This window comes from Lepidochelys olivacea, assembly GCF_965140295.1.
Source record: "Lepidochelys olivacea isolate rLepOli2 genome assembly, chromosome: 3".
Lineage (NCBI taxonomy): Eukaryota > Metazoa > Chordata > Testudines > Cheloniidae > Lepidochelys > Lepidochelys olivacea.
In genome coordinates this window covers 63,354,865-63,379,660 of record NC_140413.1, presented here as the reverse complement: position 1 = coordinate 63,379,660, position 24,796 = coordinate 63,354,865, and the positions used below count along the sequence as shown (strand labels likewise).

The 24,796-nt window shown below is 38.9% G+C and overlaps 1 protein-coding gene across 5 annotated transcripts in view; it reads right to left on the bottom strand.

Moving 5' to 3' along the window:
• The window catches only part of BCKDHB (branched chain keto acid dehydrogenase E1 subunit beta), a 314,907-nt gene that overhangs the window by 11,600 nt on the left and 278,511 nt on the right, over positions 1 to 24,796 (bottom strand). Inside the window, exons 10-11 of one of the 5 annotated variants that reach the window (XM_084622418.1) lie at positions 22,316 to 22,415; positions 17,199 to 17,304 (exon numbers count right to left, since the gene is read on the bottom strand). The exons of 1 other annotated variant lie outside the window; for it this stretch is intronic. In XM_084622418.1, the coding sequence (XP_084478544.1) occupies positions 17,199 to 17,304; positions 22,316 to 22,415 (206 nt within the window). Of the gene's footprint in view, positions 1 to 17,198; positions 17,305 to 21,449; positions 21,892 to 21,939; positions 22,069 to 22,315; positions 22,416 to 24,796 lie in introns of those variants that run through there. 3 more of the 5 variants (XM_084622417.1, XM_084622420.1, XM_084622421.1) reach the window with 3 other exon arrangements.

Below are 24,796 nucleotides of genomic sequence, written 5' to 3'. Positions count from 1 at the left end.
GACTTATGACTTTATGGCCAGAAAGAACCATCACGATCATCTAGTCTGACCTCCTGCACATTGCAGGCCATAGAAACTGACCCACCCACTCCTGTAATAGGCCCATAATCTCTGGCTGAGTTACAGCCGTCCTCAAATCTTGATTTAAAGACTTCAAGTTACAGAGAATTCACAATTTACACTAGTTCAAACCAGCAAGTAACCTGTTGTTGCAGAAGATGGCAAAAAACCCCAGGGTCTCTGCCATCTGACCTGGGGGAAAATTCCTTCCCAACTCCCAAATATGGCGATCAGTTAGACCCTGAGCATGTGTGAGAGACCCACCAGCAGACACTTGAGAAAGAATTTTCTATTGTAACTCAAAGCCCTCCCCAGCTAGTGTCCCATTTTTGGCCACTGGAGGTATTTGCTAATATCAGACACCTTTACAGGGACTTTAATTATTTATGCCACCATAGCTACCTTTACATTCTCTGGATGCTGAATTAGGATCTGATGCCACAAACACTATAAGTTTAATATTTAGTAGCATGAGTAGTTCCTCTGAAGTCAGTAACAATGTCAATGAAGTCAGTTACTACTGACAGAAGTTCAGTGGAACTGGTAAAACCTAGGCTTTCAAATTTATTACTAGTTTACAGATTTGCTGAAAATATTTGCAAGAATAATTTCACAACAGATCAGAAAGTTTTAGAATATTTTCACATAACTGGGAATGAAATCATACTGCAGAGAATGAGGCATACATTTGGTCTTGCAAGGTGCTGTCTCCTGGTATTCAGGCCTTGTCAAGGTTCCTTCCCCACTCTGAACTCTAGGGTACAGATGTGGGGACCTGCATGAAAGACCCCCTAAGCTTATTCTTACCAGATTAGGTTAAAAACTTCCTCAAGGTACAAACTTTGCCTTGTCCTTGAACCCTATGCTGCCACCACCAAGCATGTTAAACAAAGAACAGGGAAAGAGCCCACTTGGAGACTTCTTCCCCAAAAATATCCCCCCAAGCCTTACACCCCCCTTCCTGGGGAAGGCTTGATAAAAATCCTCACCAATTTGCACAGGTGAACACAGACCCAAACCTTGGATCTTAAGAACAATGAAAAAGCAATAAGGTTCTTAAAAGAAGAATTTTAATTAAAGAAAAGGTAAAAGAATCAACTCTGTAAAATCAGGATGGTAAATACCTTACATGGTAATCAGATTCAAAACACAGAGAATCCCTCTAGGCAAAGCCGAAAGTTAAAAAAAGACACAAAAACAGGAATATACATTCCATTCACCACAGCTATTTTACCAGCCATTTAAACAAAAGAAAACCTAATGCATTTCTAGCTAGATTGCTTACTAACTTTTTACAGGAGTTCTGAAGAGCATTCCTGATCTGTTCCTGGCAAAATCATCACACAGACAGAGCCTTTGTTCCCCCCACCAGCTTTGAAAGCAACTTGTCTCCTCATTGGTCATTTTGGTCAGGTGCCAGTGAGGTTATCTTAGCTTCTTAACCCTTTACAGGTGACAGGGTTTTGCCTCTGGCCAGGAGGATTTTATAGTTCTGTATACAGAAAGGTGGTTACCCTTCCCTTTATATTTATGACACGCCCCCCAAATCACAGATAGGGTGAACCACTGGCTGTGATTTCTTCCTGGAGCTCTAGGTGAAAACAGAGTTAATAAGACACATGCACCTCTAAATATACTACCAAGTACATAAAGACTAACAATATTTTCCACATCTCAAGGACGATTTTAACCTGTTGATTCTGGGAAACTTTCACGGGAGAGTGCATCATTTGTTAGAAGCTCCTGAGATGTGTTGTATGTCGAAATCAAAATCTTGGAGAGCTAAACTCCACCAAAGAAGTATTTTGTTATTTCCCGTGGGGGTATGAAGCCACTGTAGCGCAGCATGGTCGGTTTGCAAGTGGAAACGCCGTCCCCAAACGTATGGGCATAGCTTTTCCAGAGCGTAGACAATGGCGTAACATTCTTTTTCACTGACTGACCAGTTGCTTTCCCTCTCAGACAGCTTCTTGCTGAGAAACACGACAGTGTAGGTACTTCTGAAAATATGTTTGGAAGAGAGCCAGGCAGCTATTTGGTATTATAATGATGTAAAACTTTGTCACACTTTTAAAAATAAAAGAACATATCATCCTCTCCTTTGAGGATATGTTTAAAAAGGGACATATGTGGCTGAGAATTCACATGAAAAAAATGGCAGTGATACATATGAAAAGTGTCCAGATAAGACATAAAATCATTCCCCACAAGCTAAAATTTTGGGGATGAAATTCTGGTCCCAATCAAGTAATTGGGAGTTTTGCCATTGACTTTAAATCAGGCCAAGATTTCACCTAAAACTTAATAGGAGAATACCTGGTCACACTATAAAGCTACCCATGCTCTCTAATCTTAATTATGTGGCCATTTAGATGCATTTAAGGGGAATGTTTCAAAAGTGACTCAGAGATTTAGGAGCAGAAATCCCTTTGAAAATCCATTCTCAAAATTCACAAAGTGATCACTCAAACCAAGCACTTCAGAACAAAAATGTGCCCTATCTTTACAAATGTTAAGTTCAAGGATTTGCTAAACTTTTTACGATTATATTCTAAATTTGTTTTCTGTGTCAGATAATCTCCCTTTTTGATTTTTCTAAATCCCTTTTTGATTTTCCCCCACTATTATACATTTGTAGCATGCTGCAGTGGAAAACTTTCACAAAGATTACTCTCTAAGGTGCCACAAGTACTCCTTTTCTTTTGCAGATTTGACCTGATTCAGCAAAGTGCGTAAGCACATACCAAACTTTAAACCATGCGAGTAATCACATTGAAGTCAATGGGACTACTCAAGTGTTTGAAGTTAAGCATAAGTTGAGTACCTTGCTGAATTGGGGCCACTGTTATTGGAGAGAAATGTTGAATAATATATTAGAAGTTATAGATATTTGCAAAGAGATATGATTAACATGATAAAACTCTTAAACTAATACATATTTTAAAATACATTATGTTGAATATGAATATTCCCCATCCCTTTCCAACTTGCAAGAGATTAAAATCACTGCAGTTCTTTCCAACAACTTCACAAATTGGACTAAGTGCTTATATGCATCTGGCTATTAACTGAAGACTATTTAGAAATGTTCCCACAGTGCCTCACCTGACAGGCAATTTGCAGCATCCAGTGTTACTGACATACAGAGTTACACATGCAAATGCTTGGCTGCAAATTGATACTGGGTTGCTTTCCAGACTTCTGGGAAATGGTGGACTAATTCTGTGAGTAGCAAATTATGCATTACTTAGTTAAAGGAAGAGCTGGAAAAAAAGAGAAGATACACAAAGGGAGCTGATATTTTTCCTTTAATTACCCCACTTCTGTGTCTTTTATTCTTTTCCTTTCCCCACCTTCATCCATGTGTTTATGATCCATTTCTCATCCTCTCTTGCGATATATAAACAATAGCAGACAATACAGAAATATTTTCATTTTTTAAAGTTACCTCAGCATTTGACGTCTTTTAAAACTCCATGTTATTGATGTAATATTCTGTGTCCCAGTGGGCACATTTTTGCTCTCAGTTATTATTTTACAGCACTTAGTGGTGTGCTAGGCACTTTATAGAAAAAGTAAAAACCAAGGTCCTTACCCCAAAATGATTATACTATAAATTTTAGCTGTGATACAAGTGAGAAGAATAAATACACAGAAGTGGAGACGGAGATGGGCAGCACAAAGGTTACAATAAGATCACAGAATTACTCAGTTACTGGATGGATACATCTTGATGGCTCTGTAACAATTTTTTTTAAACGTAGGTTTCAGAGTAACAGCCATGTTAGTCTGTATTCGCACAAAGAAAAGGAGTACTTGTGGCACCTTAGAGACTAACCAATTTATTTGAGCATAAGCTTTCGTGAGCTACAGCTCACTTCTTTGGATGCATACTGTGGAAAATACAGAAGATGTTTTTATACACACAAACCATGAAAAAATGGGTGTTTATCACTACAAAAGGTTTTCTCTCCCCCACCCCACTCTCCTGCTGGTAATAGCTTATCTAAAGTGATCACTCTCCTTACAATGTGTATGATAATCAAGGTGGGCCATTTCCAGCACAAATCCAGGTTTTCTCCCCACCCTTCCCAACAAACCCACTCTCCTGTTGGTAACAGCTTATCTAAAGTGATCACTCTCCTTACAATGTGTATGATAATCAAGGTGGGCCATTTCCAGCACAAATCCATTTTTTCATGGTTTGTGTGTATAAAAACATCTTCTGTGTTTTCCACAGTATGCATCCAATGAAGTGAGCTGTAGCTCACGAAAGCTTATGCTCAAATAAATTAGTTAGTCTCTAAGGTGCCACAAGTACTCCTTTTTTTAAATGTAGGAACTCACTTTTTGTTAGTGACAAAGCAAAAATTAATTTTAAAGAGGGGTATGCACAAGGAGAGGATGGCAATATTTTTGTCATCTCTTCTACTATTAGATATTTTCTGATATGTATACAACAGGAACCACAATAACCACAATGCCAAGATCTATTACATTGTAAGTAAAATAATATTTCTTTCTTTTTTTTTTAAAGAGGTTAATTTTTTTTTTAACTAGATGGTCCAAACTGTTAAATTTGGAGGGAGCAGATGGCAGGCTGTTCAGATCTATAAATTCCATTTGTCTCATTGGACAGATAGGGACTGGCTGCAAAGGTCAGGACCAGTTATCAACTTTTTTGAAGTTTGGGCGTGTCAGGGTTCCCTCCCCACTCTGAACTCTAGGGTACAGATGTGGGGACCTGCATGAAAGACCCCCTAAGCTTATTTCTACCAGCTTAGGTTAAAACTTCCCCAACGCACAAATTCTTTGCCCTTGGAGGGTATGCTGTCACCACCACAAGATTTAACAAAGCCTCCCCAGGAAAGGGGGTGTAAGGTAAATCAGTCAGGTTCTTAAAAGAAGGTTTTTATTTAAAAAAAGGTAAAAATCACCTCTGTAAAATCAGGATGGAAATAACTTTACAGGGTAACAAAAGATTCAAAAACACAGCAGAACTTCCTCTAGGCTTAGTTTCAAAGTTACAAAAAACAGGACTAAACCTCCTGCCAGCAAAGGAAAAATTCACAAGCAGAACAAAAGATAATTTAACATGCCTTGCCTGGCTTTTACTCACAATTTTTGTAACATGAGAGACTTTTACGATGGTTTATAGGACAAGGAGTTTTCTGACCTGATGCTTCTCTGCTTCCCAAGAGAAGACACAAAACACAGCCTTCTCCCCCCAAAATTTGAAAGCATCTTCTTTCTCCATTGGTCCTTTTGGTCAGGTGCCAACCAGGTTATTTGAGCTTCCTAACCCCTTACAGGTAAGGAGGAATTTTAGGCTACCCTTAGCCGTATGGTTATGACAGGGCGTATTGGATTTGGGAGTTTAGTTAGTTAGGTCAGATCTATAGATTTGAAAAGGCTACTGGAGTCCAAAAACTTTTCAGAGAGACAAGTCAAATTCGCTTTAGAGATTCACTGTGTTTTATGGTATTTTCTAATATATGTTTGTCGTAAATCACATATGTGCAGAGTTGAAGAACAGACTTTTGCATCTCATATTTCTCTACTGAAATGCCATCACGCGCTTCTGCATTCACTTTACCTAAAATTCCTCAATTTAACTTATCACAGGCCATTTAGTGACCTGACAATGAGTTGAATATTATTTGTTAAGACACATTATACTTGAAGAAATTTCTTTTCTATGTGAAAGATTCCTGCATAAGAAATAAATCCGATAAAAAAAGATTGCTAAGAAATTTTCAGCATTCTAAAGACTTAGCTGATAAAATGCAAACTACTTTTAAGTCTGTTTCATGCAAACACAAATTAATAAAAGTCAGATATTTTAATATTTAAAAGATAGAATTCTTGCTCTTTATATCAGAATTCATATGCATCCGATGAAGTGTGCTGTAGCTCACGAAAGCTTATGCTCTAATAAATTTGTTAGTCTCTAAGGTGCTACAAGTACTCCTATTCTTTTTGTTTAAACAGTTTACCTTCAAAATAAGAAAAACGGCAAATATCTCAAATTTCCAAAGAGGTTGAAGTGCCTCAAGTTTGCAGCACAAAACCTTTCCTTACAGCTGAAACCACCAGCTGCTGTGAATTTGTAAATGGAATTTGCTTTGACTACGTGTATATAGTTATATTCTTATGAATGACCACTTGTTCCATGAGCTGTGTAAGTACTGTACTTGTGCAAGTTATTTCCTTTAAGTTATGGTATTTTTGAAGGGAGAAAACTAATATTTTTTTAATTTGCTTGGCAACAACTAACTTCAAATACTTATTGAAAACCTATTCCTAATAGTTCTAGGAACCATATATCTACTACCTACTATCTATAATAGCATGGATAAAGTCATGGTGATACCCTAGCACGAGGGATTCTCCAGTAGGTGCACAGTCACTATAACTGGTCCTATGCCACCATCCTCACAGTTTTCAGAGAAAAAAGGTGAAGAGGAGTATGTTAGAGGTAGAAAGGTGTGGTTAGGGGAGTGGCCAGATGGTAATGAACTCCAACAATCCCCAACTGGCATACACCACAGGCAAACTTTACAGCAGACTCCAGTCTGTTCTAAATTACTCCTGGGCCAAATCTCTGATTCCCACTCTTGCTGGACACTCAGCATAAAATAGGCACTCCTATTTACTTTCTCACCTAACACAAGAACAAGAGGACACTCAATGAAATTGAAAGAACAAATTTAAAGCTAAAAATACTTGTTTTTAGGTGAACAACAGAATATCAACCTGTGAAACTCATTGCCACAAGATTTTGAGACCAAGAGGGCATTAGTTGTCAAAAAAAGATTGGCCATACTGGGTGGCAGCACACAGATCAACACAAAAAAGTGTAATGTAATTTATATAAATAATTAGAACAGTTACAAACTAGATAATATAAAAAATACACAGCAATAATTAAGAATTAGAGTTATACATCTTTGTGTTTAATTGCATAATCCAAATGCTAACTGACTAGGATTACAAAGAAGTCTCTCTCAGAGGAAGGCTATTAAATAATTGTCCACTTTTGCGTCTTCCTGTCAAGCATTTTCTTGGACAGGATACTGGGCTAGACAGAGTACTGGTCAGATCCAGTATCTCAATTCCTATGTTACTACCCTAGGTTCTTGTGTTATTAGAACTTTAACTTTTGAGCAAAATTTTGTCAAAATTCTCCACCTTAACATTAAATTTCCTTATTCTTCCTGAACTTAATTTCCTTGTGTTCTTAAAAAGAAAGGAAAAGAAAAAGGGAGTAGTTTACTCTCTCAGAGGGGTCAGGCACTGAAACATCGCACTGTCTGTAAGAATTCTGCACTTCCTTCAGAAACAGCACATATGCTGCGCTGCTCTGGGGCTTGTGGGAAATTGGGGAAGTGGCATGGGATGGTATGTGGGAGGGTTTGGCTGTACTGGGGACAGCATACAGCTCACCACAAAATATATAATGTAATAATGTAAATTCAAAAGCAGAGATGATCTGAAAACAAATCTTATCTTTTTATTCATAATAGATGAGGTCCCTAATACATAAATCCCATAATAAAGCAGGAACAGATCATCAAACTACTAGCTGGAAACTCTATAGGAACACAAGAAAGGCCAATCATTTTTGGAAATTCATTTCCGCAGCCATCAGCATTACAGGCAGTCTTCGACTTTACGACATTTGACTTACGATGAACGGCACATAGGACGTTTCTGAATTGACTCCCTGATGACCTCCTGAGGTCCCTTCCAACCCTGATATTCTATGATTCTATTATTCGACTTTGGACAATTGGTTTTGACTTAATGACGCTCGGTCCCGCAATGCAGCGGTTCCGAGTTATGATGTTTTGACTTACAACGCAATTTTCAGGAACCACTTGTGTTGTAAATCTTAGGACTGCCTGTATTAAATTTGGACCTGAAACAATAATACTTTTAAGAGCTGTCATTTGCCTCCCATCTGTTTTTTAACTGGATGGTCCATTTTGAAACAGACTGTCACTGTCCTGGCTTTTAAAAATAATCTTTTTTTTCCTGGCTTCCATTCAGTCTTCTATACAAATGGCATCTCTTTCATGCTACATGCCCAGATTCCTGAACTACCTATTCCTGTAAATCACCAGTTGGAAGTGCTGGCTCCCGAAGCAGCTGATTTAAAATAGCACAGAAACAAGGCAGTGAACCAGCAGCAGGATAACTAAGCACATGGATGATAAATATTTTTAAAAACTGATGCAAAATTTCTGATCCTTTTGCATGTGTCACAGCCTTTAGGGCACTGTGAGACATGTTGATCAGCACCACCAACACCTGCTCTCCCTCAGAATGAACCCTCATGTGTGGGTGGATCTGTCCCAGTCCCCGTTCAGCTCATTAAATCCTTTGGTGGCAGAAAGAAAATGTTGAATTTAAACACGAAAAGTTGGAAAAAGAGACACAATGGGGGAAAACAAAATACTAATGAATGATTAATGCCCACAAACAGCAGCAATTAAGACAACTCAGGTAAGCATTCCAAAACATTAAAACATTCTTTCTCATACATATTAGTACTTTGCAAGAGTCTAGCACCTAGAATTCTGTGTCCATATATGGGCACCTCATTACCAGGAAGATGTAGACAAACTGGATGTTGTCCACAGAAGAGCAGTAAAAATAGTGAAGGAGGTTAGAGGAATAAAGTTCTAAGGAAAAGAAAGAAACAGAGTATGTATAACTTAGCTTGTCTAATGACAGGTTTCAGAGTAGCAGCCGTGTTAGTCTGTATCCGCAAAAAGAAAAGGTGTACTTGTGGCACCTTAGAGTCTAAAAAATTTATTTGAGCATAAGCTTTCATGAGCTACAGCTCACTTCATCAGATGCATGCAGTGGAAAATAAAGTGGGGAGATTTTCTATACACAGAAAACATGAAAAATGGGTGTTACCATATAGACTATAACAAGAGGGATCAGGTAAGGTGAGTTATTACCAGCAGGAGAGCGGAGGGGACGGGGGACCTTTTGTAGTGATAATCAAGGTGGGCCATTTCCAGCAGTTGACAAGAACGTGTGAGGAACAGTAGGGGGGGAAATAAACAACGGGAAATAGTTTTACTTTGTGTAATGACCCATCCACTCCCAGTCTTTATTCAAGCCTAAGTTAATTGTATCCAGTTTGCAAATTAATTCCAATTCAGCAGTCTCTTGTTGGAGTCTGTTTTTGACATTTTTGTTGTTGAAGAATTGCCACTTCTAGGTCTGTAATCGAGTGACCAAAGAGATTGACATGTTCTCTGACTGGTTTTTGAATGTTATAATTTTTGACATCTGATTTGTGTCCATTTATTCTTTTATGTAGAGACTGTCCAGTATGGCCAATGTACATGGCAGAGGGGCATTGCTGGCACATAATGGCATATATCACATTGGTAGATGCGCTGGTGAACGAGCCTCTGACAGCGTGGCTGATGTGATTCCTGCCCTCCTCCCCCCACCCGCTCTCCTGCTGGTAATAGCTCACCTTACCTGATCCCTCTTGTTATAGTTTTTATGGTAACACCCATTGTTTCATGTTCTCTGTGTATATAAAATCTCCCCACTTTATTTTCCACTGCATGCATCCGATGAAGTGAGCTGTATCTCACGAAAGCTTATGCTCAAATAAATTGGTTAGTCTCTAAGGTGCCACAAGTACTCCTTTTCTTTTAGCTTGTCTAAATAATGACTAAAGGAAGCAGGAGGATATGATAAGAGTACAAATATTTGAATGGTGTAAACGTCAGAGAGGTAGAGAGGGCTACCTTGGATCAAATGAAGAAAAATGAAAATTTAGGATAAATTTAGGAAATACTTCTTAACTGATAGAGAACACAGACTGTTTACTAGTCTCCAAAGGAGCGTGGTGGGAACCTTATACTCTGAGATATTTAAAACTAGACTGGATGAAGCAGTAGGGAAATGTCCTGCAGGAAACGATCCTTTACTAGTAATGGCATGAACCCAATAGGCTTTGTATGCTATACTTTCTATGATACTATAATGTAGGATTGACATGTTTTTTTTTAAATCCTGTGATATACCAGAGGTTAGACTAGATGATCTGATGGTTCCTTCTGGCCTTAGACTCTATGACTCTTATTTGAAGTGGGATTGGTTCCTTGGTTACTAACAGTGAGAAGTTAGACATCTTGGGAGTAGAGCTGTACAAAAATTGATAAATGTCAGCGACACTACATTGCCCTGGTGTCTGTGGAAAAAGTGAAACCTTTTCTGTGCATGTCAAATTCCTTTTCTTTGTCACAAAAACAAACCAATAAAAAACCCCCTCTTCCCTCATTCCCCCATCCCTCCCCCAAACCCTCCCCCCCTTTTGCATGTAGAAAACATCATCATGACTATTTTGACTATAAAATGGCCAACATGCTCAGTGAAAATGATATATGATTAAAATATACCCCTGGATAAATTTGCCCTAGGGTAGACTTGAATGATTTTTACCCCCGAAATGATTCACTGGCAGAAACAATGAAGTTTTGCCCTGGCAAGTTTACAGTTTGTATGATATGGGGCATGACTCTTCTCCACAAAATCTACTGCACAAGACAAAGGGAACCTGCATGGAGGGTCCCCAGAACACTAATACGAGGGTGCAACTGGAGCCCAGACTGCCAGAAGAAGCTCTTACCATGAAGCAATGGTGATTTTTAAAAATGTATTTCTTTCTTTGGAGGATGAATGCTTACCCTGCTGATGGCCACTTCCCAGTGACAATTCTACACAAATAATAGCCAGAATTGATTTTTGGCCCCTCAGCACTTCGCCAGATCTAGATGAAATCTGGATACCATCTAAAGTCTATCTCCCAAATCACATATACTGTATATATGTATCTGAAGTCTTCTTTTAAGATTCTTTGGGGGTCAATCTTTTGTAAAATGTGAGAATGCTGATGGAGCTCAAGAAATAAGTTAATGACAACAGTGGTGGAAGAAAAAAGGGACAAATTACAATACATAGATGTATTTATAAGCAAAAAAGGGAACCTGAATGCCAGGAATGCATATCTTCTCCCTCAGCTGTACCCCCTGGTATCACACCATTAGGATTACTAACTTGAACTCATAACTGTTACTCATACATTTAATACAAAGTGACACACTTTCTGTCTCTGTGTCTGTAATTTAATACCATTACTAATTGTTACTAAGGTCTTGAATGGTTTATCTATTGAAAATCATAGCCATTTGCTACAATGCTAGCCTCCAAATTCTATACACATACTAAAATGTCCTACATGTCACAGAACCATTCCAATTTACAACACGAAAATCAACCCACAGAGAATCAACCTCAACAGATCTGCAAACTCCAAAAAGTAGGGCAGTAGCCTGAAGAAATATTTAAAGAGACATAGCAAAGCCAAAGCATGCTCCTCAGTGTGTGGGCAGAAACAGAACATTATTACTGTGCAGAATTTTTAATGTGCAATCAGCAAAAATATGGCAAAATCAGTATGGCAAAAACTAACTGCATCGGTGGATGTTTAAGTATATATGAAATGTCTGCACATGTACTGGGTTCAAGGGCCTTAAAAAAGGTTGCTGCACATTTTCATACACTGTGGTAGGGCCTTAGTACTGCTTATGTAAGAATTAATATAAGGATCTACATACACTCTATAGACTTGATATAAAGCCCATTGAAGACAAAGATGATAACTTCATCTGACTTTGGCCCAAGCCTGACAAAGTATCTGCAGAGTTTCGTTTTATTTCGTTTTTATTTCTTCCGTGGGTATTTCTAACTACATCTACTCAAGCCTGGATCCTGAAAACAGTCATGCATGTGCTTTACTTTAAGCAGATGAACAAATCCACTGGACTACTACCCTGCATACATTACTCATGAATGTAAATATTTGCAGAATTGGCGGTTTATTTACCACTAACATTTTTTTCTCATGGCTGAACAACATGATACATATTTGCTCACTCTTTGTGGTAAGTGAGGATCTTACCCCTTTCCTGCTCTTTTTAATTACAGAGAGGATATTGTATTAATAATTAAACTCATATTTTAGTATTTAATATTATCACCAGGCAGGGCCCACAATGCTATTTTAAAATCTTTCAAAAACATTTTCTGATTAGGTTAAATGTGCCAGCCAAGAATTCACTGAAAGAACTTGCATTTAGAGTTTTAATAGCTAGTGAATGACATGTTTATTTTCATAGCTGTCTATGCAGATCAGGCTTCCCTGCAATGAAGCACCTTGCCAATCTACATATCCTGCATTTCATACCCTTCCTAGGGGGAGTAACACTTTACTCATCACATGCTAACAATACTCTAAGGAGAAGTACTTCTAGTTAGTTTTATGATGTAATTTTGGACAATACGTTTCCCATTTTGTTCTAGCAAGATGAGTTTTTTGACAGCATACCATGCTGATCAATTTGTCACAAAACGTGAACCTAAATTATTTTGTAAATTTAATATAATCAAACATTTTTCACAACTAGCCATTTTTCACTGGTTGTTAAGACATTTAGCCTCTCAAAAAAGGGCCCAAATTGTCCCATGGAAATCCATGTATGGAGGAAATCCTCTACGCATAGATGTCTCTGGCTATGATGAAGTTGTGGGGTTATCTTTTGGTGTTCTTCCATAACACTTTTTAAGAATATAACTTCCATAAAATGCATTCAGAAATGACAAAGAAGGAAAAATAGGCTCTCTTTAAATTATCCTTACAAAAATTGTTTACATGTTTATCTTTAAACTGAGAGCATATTTCTTCAGGTTTCCACTATAACTATCACTCTCACAGATCTTGGGAGACAGGCCAGTCCTTGCTTACAGACAGCCCCCCAACCTAAAGCAAATACGAGCAACCACACACCACACAACAGAACCACTAACCCAGGAACCTATCTTTGCAACAAAGCCCGTTGCCAACTGTGTCCACATATCTATTCAGGGGACACCATCATAGGACCTAATCACACCAGCCACACTATCAGAGGCTCGTTCACCTGCACATCTACCAATGTGATATTTGCCATCATGTGCCAGCAATGCCCCTCTGCCATGTACATTGGCCAAACTGGACAGTCTCTACGTAAAAGAATAAATGGACACAAATCAGATGTCAAGAATTATAACATTAAAAAACCAGTCGAAGAACACTTCAATCTCTCTGGTCACGTGACTACAGACCTAAAAGTTGCAATACTACGACAAAAAAAAGTCAAAAACAGACTCCAACGAGAAACTGCTGAATTGGAATTAATTTGCAAACTGGATACAATTAACTTAGGCTTGAATAAACACTGGGAGTGGATGGGTCATTACACAAAGTAAAACTATTTCCCCATGCTTATTTTTCCCCGTACTGTTACTTACACCTTCTTGTTAACTGTTGTAAATGTGCCATCCTGATTATCACTACAAAAGGGTTTTTTTTGATCCTGCGGATGATAGCTCACCTTAACTGATCACTCTCATTATAGTGGGTATGGCAACACCCATTTTTTCATGTTCTCTGTGTGTGTGTATACATATATATCTTCCTACTGTATTTTCCACTGGATGCATCTGATGAAGTGAGTTTTAGCCCACGAAAACTTATGCTCAAATAAATGTGTTAGACGCTATGGTGCCACAAGTACTCCTCGTTCTTTTTTTAAAATCTATGTACTTCAAATTAATTTGCTTGACTTTTCAGAACAATTGGCTGAAATATTCCAACATAGAAAGCTAAAGAAAATCTCACATTAAATATACTTTTGTACAATAGCAAAATCTACTGTTATGATATTTATTCTGATCTCTGTACTGATGACTCAACTCCGATATTGAAGAATCCTATAAAATGTAATGGAGATGAAAGCGACAGGGTTTTACAGAAACTAAACAGGATTCCATAGCAAATTACACTAAAAAACACGTTGAATTTGATAGAAAATTAAAACTTGTGTATAGAAAGTTCACACCAATATACAGAATTTAACAGAGAATTCTATCCTTACTATAGAATGCTATAAGTTAATTTAAAAATTTTATAGCAAGATTATCATTTCTTATTGAATTATGCGGGACTTTCCCATAAGGAGGTGCTTTTCTTCCTTCTTGTAGAGATGCACTTTTCTGACAGTTTTAACCACTTTTCCCAGATAATATGTTGCATAGCTGCTCCACTGTAAAAATATACATTGAAAAGCATTAGTCTTATTGTCCCATTCATCTAAACAGTAGGACTCTGAGACACACAACTAGCAAAATAGTAATGCTTTATTTATTTTTTATTCATTTTTTAAAAAGGTATGATGAAAAGCTTGGCTACTGTATAACAAATTACATATGCAACTGAAATATTTTCTGTATAAAGTACTTCATAAAACTATCTACACAATTTAACGTTCTATTACTGTACCTTACACAGAAATTTAAATAAGGCACCTGGTTTTCACATGAGTTCAGTGCACAACAAAGTCCATGGATGTTAATGGAAGTTGCAGGGTGCTCAGCACCACCACTTATTTAGGTACCTAAATATGGATGTTAGGAGCCACTCAATAATTAAGGCCACAAACCAAAAAAGACCTAAGGATGGGATTCACTTTATGCACTGAGTCCCACTGAAGTATTTGCTGAAACAAGCTTAAGAATATAATTTTGGATTACGTCCTGAGAGTTACTGTTTCAAAAACTAATTTCAGAGTTAAGAGATAATGATCTGAAATTTATGTATGTTAAATGAATTATACAATTCTAATTTCTGCCCCTTTAATAAAATTAGTCTGCCATACAGACAAAACCATAAGTAAGTCTTTTTATGTAACCTTCCACCAAAAATGTTATCAATCACCTAAAGAATATTGTTAATGAACAAGCTGATTAAAATGTGAAATATCCATGTAGCTACCCTAATTGTCATGAAAAAACTGGGACCATTTTCTTCTATTTCCTAAAATACCATTTAAAACCTGAAGTTGTTGCATATTCAAGTAGAATGAGATACAAAAATTTCAATTGGTAATATTTCAAAAAGGAGGGTAACATAACCTCCTGCGGTGTTCTACCTTATGTCAATAATTACTATCTGATCAGGAGTAATGAATTTAGCAAATCTTTCCATACAAGCCATGTTCTTTGACCATATATTCTTAAAAAGACTTAGCCTCATCTTCTTCCTATTACTCTAAACACTGAGTTGCCAAGGGGATTTATTTTCTCCTGTTAGCTGTATGTCCAGAGAACTGAGAAGACACTTCACTAGGAATGAACAAGAACAGAATATAGCACAACAGTATAAATAAGAACCTCTGAGGTGTTAATTTACAGATATTTAAAGTCCACACTACAGTTGAGCAAATGTTTAAAACTATACTTGAAATAAACTTCCATTGAGCTGAGGCATTATTTTTCTTACATAATTGCTAAATATCAAGGAGTTTGTATTTTAACAGACTGTTTCCTATTATTTAAATTAGTATGCTGCTCCTGATCAATGTATTCAAATAATTGCCATCAAATTATTTGAGGGAATAATCCATTCTTGTATGGTTACTATGTTCCATGACAGTAAATGTTATCACAAACACAGATTTTTGATAACAGTGAAAGACATAGGTAAGGAGTAGATGAAATTTTTTTTAAAGGTTTAACTTTAACAACTTAATTGATAAATATCAGGGACAGAAAACAAAATGCAAATGTTCAATAGGTATTTCATTAAAACAGGATACTTTTTAAATATTTGCTTCTGAATGGCAATTGCTTTTTCAATATTAAACATTTTTTAAAATGCATTAAGTTTCTCATTTCATGTAATTCCCAAGTACTGTAATTACACAGTAGCAAAAACTCAAACCGTTTGTGACCATAAGGAAATGTGATATATGATCAGAAGCATAAAGAGAGAAACCAACTAAAGATTCCCTGGAACTCTCAGCTTTTATTTAGGTTCATTTCCCTTATTTTTTGCCAAACCCACTGTTGTTATGATCAGAGTTCCTGTCCCATAAAGTCACCATCAATAACAGAGTCAGGGATTAGGTGCATTGATAACAATGTTCTCTTCCAGCTGTGCAACCACAAAATAAAAACAAACATTTTAAACAATGGCTGCCCATTATGGATAACTTCTACTTTAGCCACTCCATATGTCAGAACCGCTCTCAATCATCAGACCACCATGCTATGTCCAGCTGAATGGATGATCTTCACAAAATTGCTGAAAGAAGCAGGACAAATTTATGTAACATGAAGTTTAAGGAGAAGCTAATGCTGACAGCAACAGTCTGACAAACCTCCACAGAGGGATACTACAATAGCAGAAATCAAGTCTCTGCATGCTTTTGGCAGGGAGTTCCATCAAGAGAGAATAAACCACATATGGTTAAAAATAAGAGCCAAATATAGAGAATGGGTAATTTCTTACATGTAAATTTGTTTTCTTACATGTAAATTTGTTTTCACACCACAAATCTGTAGGTTGCTGTAGGGTTTTTCTTGCACATCCATGATGAGTGAGACAGTTCTAGATTTTGTATACAACAGGCAATAGAAATACATTCAACAAATTCCAGCAGAGCTTGCTAACAATTAAAGGAAAAAGATCCTCAACTGGTTGGCATAGCACCATTGACTTCAATTAAGCTACACCAGTTTACTCCAATAGAAAATTTTGTCCTAAGTATCCAGTATTGACATTTTTATTATTAACTTTAACTATGTATAAACATGTACATAAACACACACACACAGAAGTCCTCTTGAGAAGTGTATTCACAAGCCATGAGGAAATAAGCTTATAAAGAATTCAGGGGTTCCTTTAGAACTTAGTGTTTGTGTTCAGTACTGAAAGCTGCAATGAGCACATTTTCCGGTCCAGGGTAAAATCAATATTATTTTGAATGTTGTGGAGGAATAGGGGGTTTCTGTGAACAGGATATATATTTTTTCATGACACGTCTGCTTATTTGAGTGGTCACCGCTAAGTACAGGGAGGAAGGAAAGCTTAGCATTTAGTGGTTAATAAACAACTGCAGCCTGGAAGACCCGTTGACCAAACAAAGCAATGGGTAATGTTGATACAGTGTCTGGCAAACCAGCATGCTGAAGTTCAAATTGTAGCTTTGTCAATTTCTTACCATCTAAAATGCTTCCAATTGTAGTTACCAGCTACCTTCTGATGGATTTCCCCCCGTTTGCTGTCTTGATACAGATGCTTTAGGCCCTTTTCTCTTTGTTTGATTCCTGTAAAATTGAAATATGTGCCTGAATTCCTGATATCTTAGCTCTCATCTACTGTTATTTAACTGGTCTTCTCACAACCATGCTATAATATCTTTTTTTGTTTCTTTCGAAGGAAGCTGACTATAAGTAAAGTTAAGCACTGGAATAGGCTTCCAAGGGAAATTATGTAATCCCTGTCATTACAGGTTTTAAAGACCAGGTTAGACAAACATGTCACGGAAGGTATAGATATACTTGGCTGTTCCCCAGTGCATGGGGCTGGACTAGCCTCTAAAGGTCCCTTCCAACCTTACATTTCTATGCTTCTTTTAAGATATATTTAGCTTTTCCTTTTTTGTGGGTTTTTCCCGTTTGGTGGGTGGCTTCAGACTGTATCAGTGGGTGTGATTTTAATTATATAAATTGTGGTAGACTGCCATGGCGGTGGGCAACTAATAAATCTGTTCAATAATAATAGGACAAAACAAAATAAGAGTGTACGCTGATTAAAAAGGAAAAATAAAGAAAATTTTTGGGGTTATGTCATGGGTTATTTTTGATTAAGAAAAATGTAAAATAATTTATGCTAAAAGGAATACACTTAAAACTTCTGAATTTTATTCTTAATAATTATATAAAAAGTTATGGTATATTGGAGTGTATCTGATAAATTGAATCTATCTTAGATGCCTAAATACTTTGTTTATTAACCATATGGCTTTAGGACAATTTATACATGTCCTAAGTCTATAAGTAACAATTTCTGTGCCATTTCTGTCATGAGGCTCCCATCCTTACAGCATTAAAAAGGATGCCATTAGATTAGTGGCATTGTTACCACTGGTGAAATGCCTGCCCCCCATCCCTGCTGGTGGATGTTTGATTTGATCAGCAGTGGAAAGACATCCCTGGGATCCTCAGAAGAGGCAGGAAGGGAAGGACAGGCTTGTCTGTTTCTGAGCCTTTCCTACTCCCACTCCCACTCTTCAGGTCCAGAACAGATGGTTGGGAAGAGGGTCAAGGTAAGAGGAGAAAATTCTTCACCCCTCCCAGCTGTCACTGGCTTGCCTAGGCTGTGGAGGGGGAGAGAAGAGTTAACTGCCTCTCTGGCCCCTCCCCTTCCTGTTTGCAAAATCCTCACAGCAGGCAGCAGCTGCTCTGTTGCTGTTGTTGCCCCACCGTCCCTACACTGTAGTGGAGGTGTAGTTTGAACTGTGTTTCCAACATGTGGCCAGACTGAGCAATCACCAGTTTTTAACAGCAGCAACGAATATTTTTCTTGGGAAAGTTTGACAATGTGGCCAGTGGGATTTTACACCTTCCTGGTAGCATCATGGAAGCATGGCTTTAGGTTAACAAGCAGTAAAGACAGGATTTAAAAGTTGTTTGGTTGTAGTTTCTGCCCAACTTGCAGCCAGTGTCCAGTGTGGGTGAGAGGCTCAGAGTTGTCAGATGCCAGAGGTAAGCATGAGATCTGGGAGATAGCTGCTGGACCCTATTGACCTAGAGGAATGTAGAGCTGCTGACCATGAAGAATTAAATGCCATGCCCATATCTTTTTCCAGCCCTTCCCTCAGGGCACAGTTTATTAAACAAGAGGCTCACAAAGTAGCAGAGAACAAAGCCATTCCTGTGACCAGCAAAGGCTACAGTGGTCTGCAGGCAGACAGACTGGCTAACCCGACTCCATTCCTCCACAAGCAATCACAGAAGCCAAATTCCCTTCTGCAGCTCTCCTCCTGCTGAGCTTTCTCAGCCCTTTATTGGAATCACCTGACCCCCTTCCCAGATATTTTTCAGAACTGAACAAAGTTGGCTGGCCCGAGGCCCCCTTAAATGTGCAGCCTGTCTCTGAAGAGACACCTTAAATCTTCATAGTGTTGCAGAGATATCTTAAATGTTTACAAACTGAGGCACCCTTTATGTGTACCCTCATTTCCCTTAATAGGTGGACAGGGAGGGAAAGAAAAATCCAGATCTGGTCTGAAGCCTAGAGTTGCTGAAGAAGGCCATCCCTAAATATTGGTTATTTGACATGTAGCCAGTTAACACCACACTGGACCCAAATAAATGCCTGGTACTTTGGGAGGTTTGCACCCCCATTAGAGTTAAAAGTTAAAAAAGTTACAGCCTGACACTTTAAAATCCATCCCTGTATATTTCATTCTTGTGTGTCCTGACCAACTGCTAACTGCAATTAAACTTAAGTTTAATTAAACTGTATTTGCAGTTTGATTGCAAAAGGACTTTGGACCTTTCAAACTTCTAGACTGTCTGCTGCATTTAGTAAATTTAGTGTAATTTTCTTTTATAATTGTCTATTCGGGTAAACATGTATAAGACCTTGTTAAATGTGTTGGAGGATTATATAGAGGTGGATAATAGGAGTAACAATTGCCACTGTATGGTGCTTGGGACACCCTGTGTCCTTTAATGTGCCATGTTTTCTGGAGCCCTGATAATCCACAGAGCGGTTTCTAAAAGTACATGATATTTTAGATTAATCCACTTGATAAACTAAACAAATCAGTCTTCTATTGGGAGTTAGTGCTTGCCTAAGAATTGGAATCTAGTTGGCAGCAGAGATTTCTTAACATTCTAATTAGGAAGTAAAGTATGTAAATACAAATAAACAAGAGACAATACTTATCATAATATATAGACTATTCTATCCTCCGGAATGTTTTATGCTTCTGAACTGCAGATGATTTTGTACACAGTGGATAGACACAGATGTTTCCTTCTGGTAGCCTAAAATCCCATGTGAAAATCTGAGATATGCAGAACTTTACTAGTTTAAGTTAAATCAGAGATCTTCTACCATTTCCATATAAAAGTACTCACCACTTTTTCTAGTTTCTGAAAGGGTTATAACATCCGTGTCTTGCATGCACACTTAAGGGTATGTACATTTAAAAACCTACAGTGGCACAGCTGCACCACTGTAGTGCTTTAGTGTAGACACTACCTATGACGACAGGAAGGGTTTTCTTGTTGGCATAGGTAACCCACATCCTGGGTTATGCTGGGTTATATTTACCTCAATGGTAAATTCTTCTGTCAACCAAATACGGTCTACCAGGGGTTATGCTGGCATAGTTACATCTCTCAGGGATGTGGATTTTTCACATTACTGAGAGAGACAGCTATGCCACTGTAAGTTCCCAGTGTAAACCAACCCTTACAATATGTCTATACTGCAATGAGAGGTGTGCTTACAGCACATACAGAATCATAGGGTTAGAAGGGACTGTAAGGGTCATCTAGTCTAAAACCCTGCCAGGATGCAGGATTTGATGTGTCTAAACCATGTAAGATAGATGGCTATCCAGCCTCCTTTTGAAGGAGACACACTTGAGCTACCTTAGATCTAGTTAGCTCAAATAAAAATAGCAGTGAAGCTGCAGCCCAATCCTCCAACCCTTATTCACATAAAAAAATCCTTATATGATTAGTCCCTTTGAAGTAAATAAGGATTATTTACATAAAGATTGGAGGAGCTTGCCCCAAAGGGGATTAGGCTTCTCAATTTCATTTACACTGTTTAATCTACAATCTAAGGGACTACAGCATCAGCTAAAATGGTACCTTTACATATATGTTTACAGTATTGCTGATATACTTGCAGTTTTAAATAACACTGAGTTGTTTATTCTCTTTAATTTATTAGGACCCATGTTTGTATGAGGGTCTTGTAAATATTTTGAGTATGTGGGGCTGACTTACTGACCCCGTGTACAGTATTATATGCTGTTATGTGTGACACAGGTTTAGGTATGCTGATCTCTGTTTTTTTTCACTTCTGCCAGTTGGGACTGAGTATTATATGGTGTGCGGGGGGGGAGGGGGTAGGGGGAGGAGATAACCCCTGGAACACACCCTGGCGGCCTGGTGCAGCACTGTAATTATGCCTCTCCCTGCATTTCCCCTTGTGGGGAATAAGTCCAGTGAGACTAATGTATATTGAACAGTGCCCCTTCCAGGGTATAGTTTATTTGGGGCAACAACACAGCCCTGTTTAACACCAGTATGGATGGTGAATGGGTCCATCTCCAACACATTACAGAGAATGGTGGCAGTCATCCCCATCATGAAGTAGCCTGAGAACATGAATGAACTTCAACGGACAACCAAACCTAGACAGCACTTTCCATAATGCTTCACGATTGATGCAATCAAAGGCCTTTATTAGATCAATAAATGCCATAAACAATGGCTGGTGTTGTTCTCTACACTTCTCCTAGATCTGTCATGCAACAACAATCAAGTCGGTGATGCCCCGAGACAGTCTGAAACCACACTGGGATTCTGGAAGGACATCTTCAGCAAGAGGAAGGAGAAGGTTCAAAAGGATGTGAGCAAAGATCTTCCCAGCAATAGAGAAGAGGGCAATACGTCTGTAATTCCAACACATTGACTTGTCCCCTTTCTTAAAAATGGTCACAATATTGGCATTCTTTAGGTCAGGTGGAATTTCTTCATTAATGCAAGAAGTTGATGAAGTTTCTGCATAAGTGCTATTCCCCACGCTTTGAAGACCTCCACGGGGATGCCATCTGGGCCTGGATTCTTGTTGTTTCTAGTCTGAGTGATGCCTCGCCAAACTTCCTTAGAAAATGGGGGGTGAGCAAGAGGTTCTATTACAGGATGCTGAGGAATGAACCCTTTTTTCCATCTATCTTGCCATAATCTTGATTCTTATTCATGACTATCTTGCTTCTGGAATTGGGATTGAGTATTGCATGAATGGTCAGCTCTTCAATCTGCGATGTTTTCATTCTAAAACTAAAGTAACCAGGACTGTTACTAATGTCCTTCGGTATGCAGATGACTCTGCTATCCTCACACACACTGAGGCTGACTTGCAATCAACCCTAGATCTCTTCTCAGGTGCCTAGCATAGCTTGGGACTTTCCCTCCACATTTGGAAGACTAAGGTGCTCCACCGCCTGCCCCAACAAAAGTTGTCCCCGTTCACCCACAAATTGTCATAGGTGGTAACCCCCTGGAAAACGTTGAGCATTTCCCTTACCTTGGTAGCCACCTGTTCCAGACAATCTTGATGTGGAGATTGAACACAGGATCCATTGTGCCAGCGTATCCTTTGAAAGTTGGTCTTTATTGACAGAGATCTGTGGATAGAAACTAAGATTCTGCTCTACAATGCAGTAGTCATTCCCACTTTTCTTTATGGGTGTGAGACATGGGTGACATACCAAAGCCCTCTTAATCATATGGAGAGGTACCAACAGCACTGCCTTAGGAAGATTCTCTGTATCAGATGGGAAGATCGTTGCACCAATGCCAGCGTTCTCTCTGCAGCTATCACCACCAGTGTTGAGGTGAAGATTACAAAACATCGAGTTTGCTTGGCTGGTCATTGTGTGCAGGTGGCTGATACTAGTCTCCTCAACTTAGTTATGGTTAGAGGACCCATGGGGGAGAGAGGAAATACTAAAAGGACACCCTGAAAGTATATCTTAAGAAGGGAGGCATTGACCCTACAAACTGGGAAGAGCTGGCTGGCAATAGACCGTAGTGGAGTCACAGCATACATCAAACCTCAGCCCATTTTGAAGAGAATCCCCTAGCTCAAGAGGCTGAGAAACAGCAGAGGAGGAAGGAAAGGGTACAGCATCCTGGCCAGCAGTTGTGCTCTTTCCAAGTAATCACCTGTCACATATGTGGGCTTTTACATTTACAGGGCTTTTAGAGTTTCTGTGAATATATGTTTTGTGTTAAGGAAAGGGTATGTTGTATCGAAAGAATGTACTGAGGGAAAGCTACATCGAATAAATGAGGTCAGATCTTCAACAGCTCGATGTCTAGTTGGCAGCCGGTGTCAAGCACAGTGCCCCAGGGGTCAGTCCTGGGGCTGGTTTTGTTCAACATCTTTATCAGTGATCTGGATGATGGGATTAATTGCACCCTCAGCAAATTTGCAGATGACACTAAGCTGGGGGAAGAGGTAGATACACTGGAGGGTAGGGATAGGGTCCAGAGTGACCTAGAAAAATTAGAGGATTGGGCCAAAAGAAATCTGATGAGGTTCAACAAGGACAAGTGCAGAGTCCTGCACTTCGGATGGAAGAATCCCTTGACTGGCTAAGCAGCAGCTCTGCAGAAAAGGATCTGGGGATTACAGTGGAGGAGAAGCTGGATATGAGTCAGCAGTGTGCCCTCATTGCCAAGAAGGCAGCAGCATATTGGGCTGTATTAGTCAGAGCATTGTCAGCAGATCAAGGGAAGTGATTATTCCCCTCCATTCGACACTGGTGAGGCCACACCTGGAGTATTGTGTCCAGTTTTGGTCCCCCCACTACAGAAGGGATGTGGACAAATTGGAGAGTCCAGTGGAGGGCAACAAAAATGATCAGGGGGCTGGGGCACATGACTTACAAGGAGAGGTGGAGGGAACTGGGGTTATTTAGTTTGCAGAAAAGAAGAGTGAGGGGGGATTTGATAGCAGCCTTCAACTACCCAAAGTGGGGTTCCAAAGAGGATGGAGCCAGGCTGTTCTCAGTGGTGGCAGATGACAGAACAATAAGCAATGGGGGAGGTCTAGGTTGGAGATTAGGAAACACTATTTCACTAGGAGAATGGTGAAGCACTGGAATGGGTTACCTAGGGAGGTGGTAGAATCTCCATCCTTAGAGGTTTTTAGGGCACGGCTTCACAAAACCCTGGCTGGGATGATTTAGCTGGTGTTGATCCTGCTTTGAGCGGGGATTGGACTAGATGACCTCCTGAGGTCTCTTCCAACCCTAATATTCTATTTATTCTGAAAGTGGTGATGTCTGTTGTCACTCTTATTTATAGTGCAAGTCGAGTACGCATGAAAGTTCTGTCTCCCATCTCCCAGGCCTCCCTCAACTGCATTTTCATTATTCAAATGGAATACAGCTATTATTGGAGGTAATAGCTGCAGAGGAATAAATTATCCCCTAGGTACTATACCTAGGGCCAGTCCAACACAAGGCTTAAATTTTAAGGCAGAGAGTTTGCTGATTGTAAGGGAGGAGCCAGCCTTTCTTCTCAATAAGTCGGCATGTTAGCTAAAGATCCCAGAGTTTCTGAGGTAGCAAGGCTGCAGACACTTTCAATTCGATCTAGCCATAATATACAGTGGCATTCAAGCACAAGAAGTTATACGTTTTCAATACAGTTTATTTTTAAGAGAGAACAACTGTTTAAAAATGTATTGGGTAAAGAGACTGATATGCCATACATTTGCTTGCATATTTCATAAAGGAAATGTGATGCTTGTTTCTGTTGAATAATAATACACCAGTCAGTGCTAGCCACCCAAGGGGCCTTCCAGGATTTAATTACAGAAACTTGGGCTTGCAGATAACTTATTTTCTGCGACAATGCTGAACAGTAAAAGTTTGGCTGCATTTAGAGCAGCAGTCAATCATAAAATACTTAAGGATTCATCTATTTCAGCTCTCCAACAAAAGCATGTAGCTTCCACTTTTTTTCTTTTTCCAGCAACACCATCAACGTTATCCTT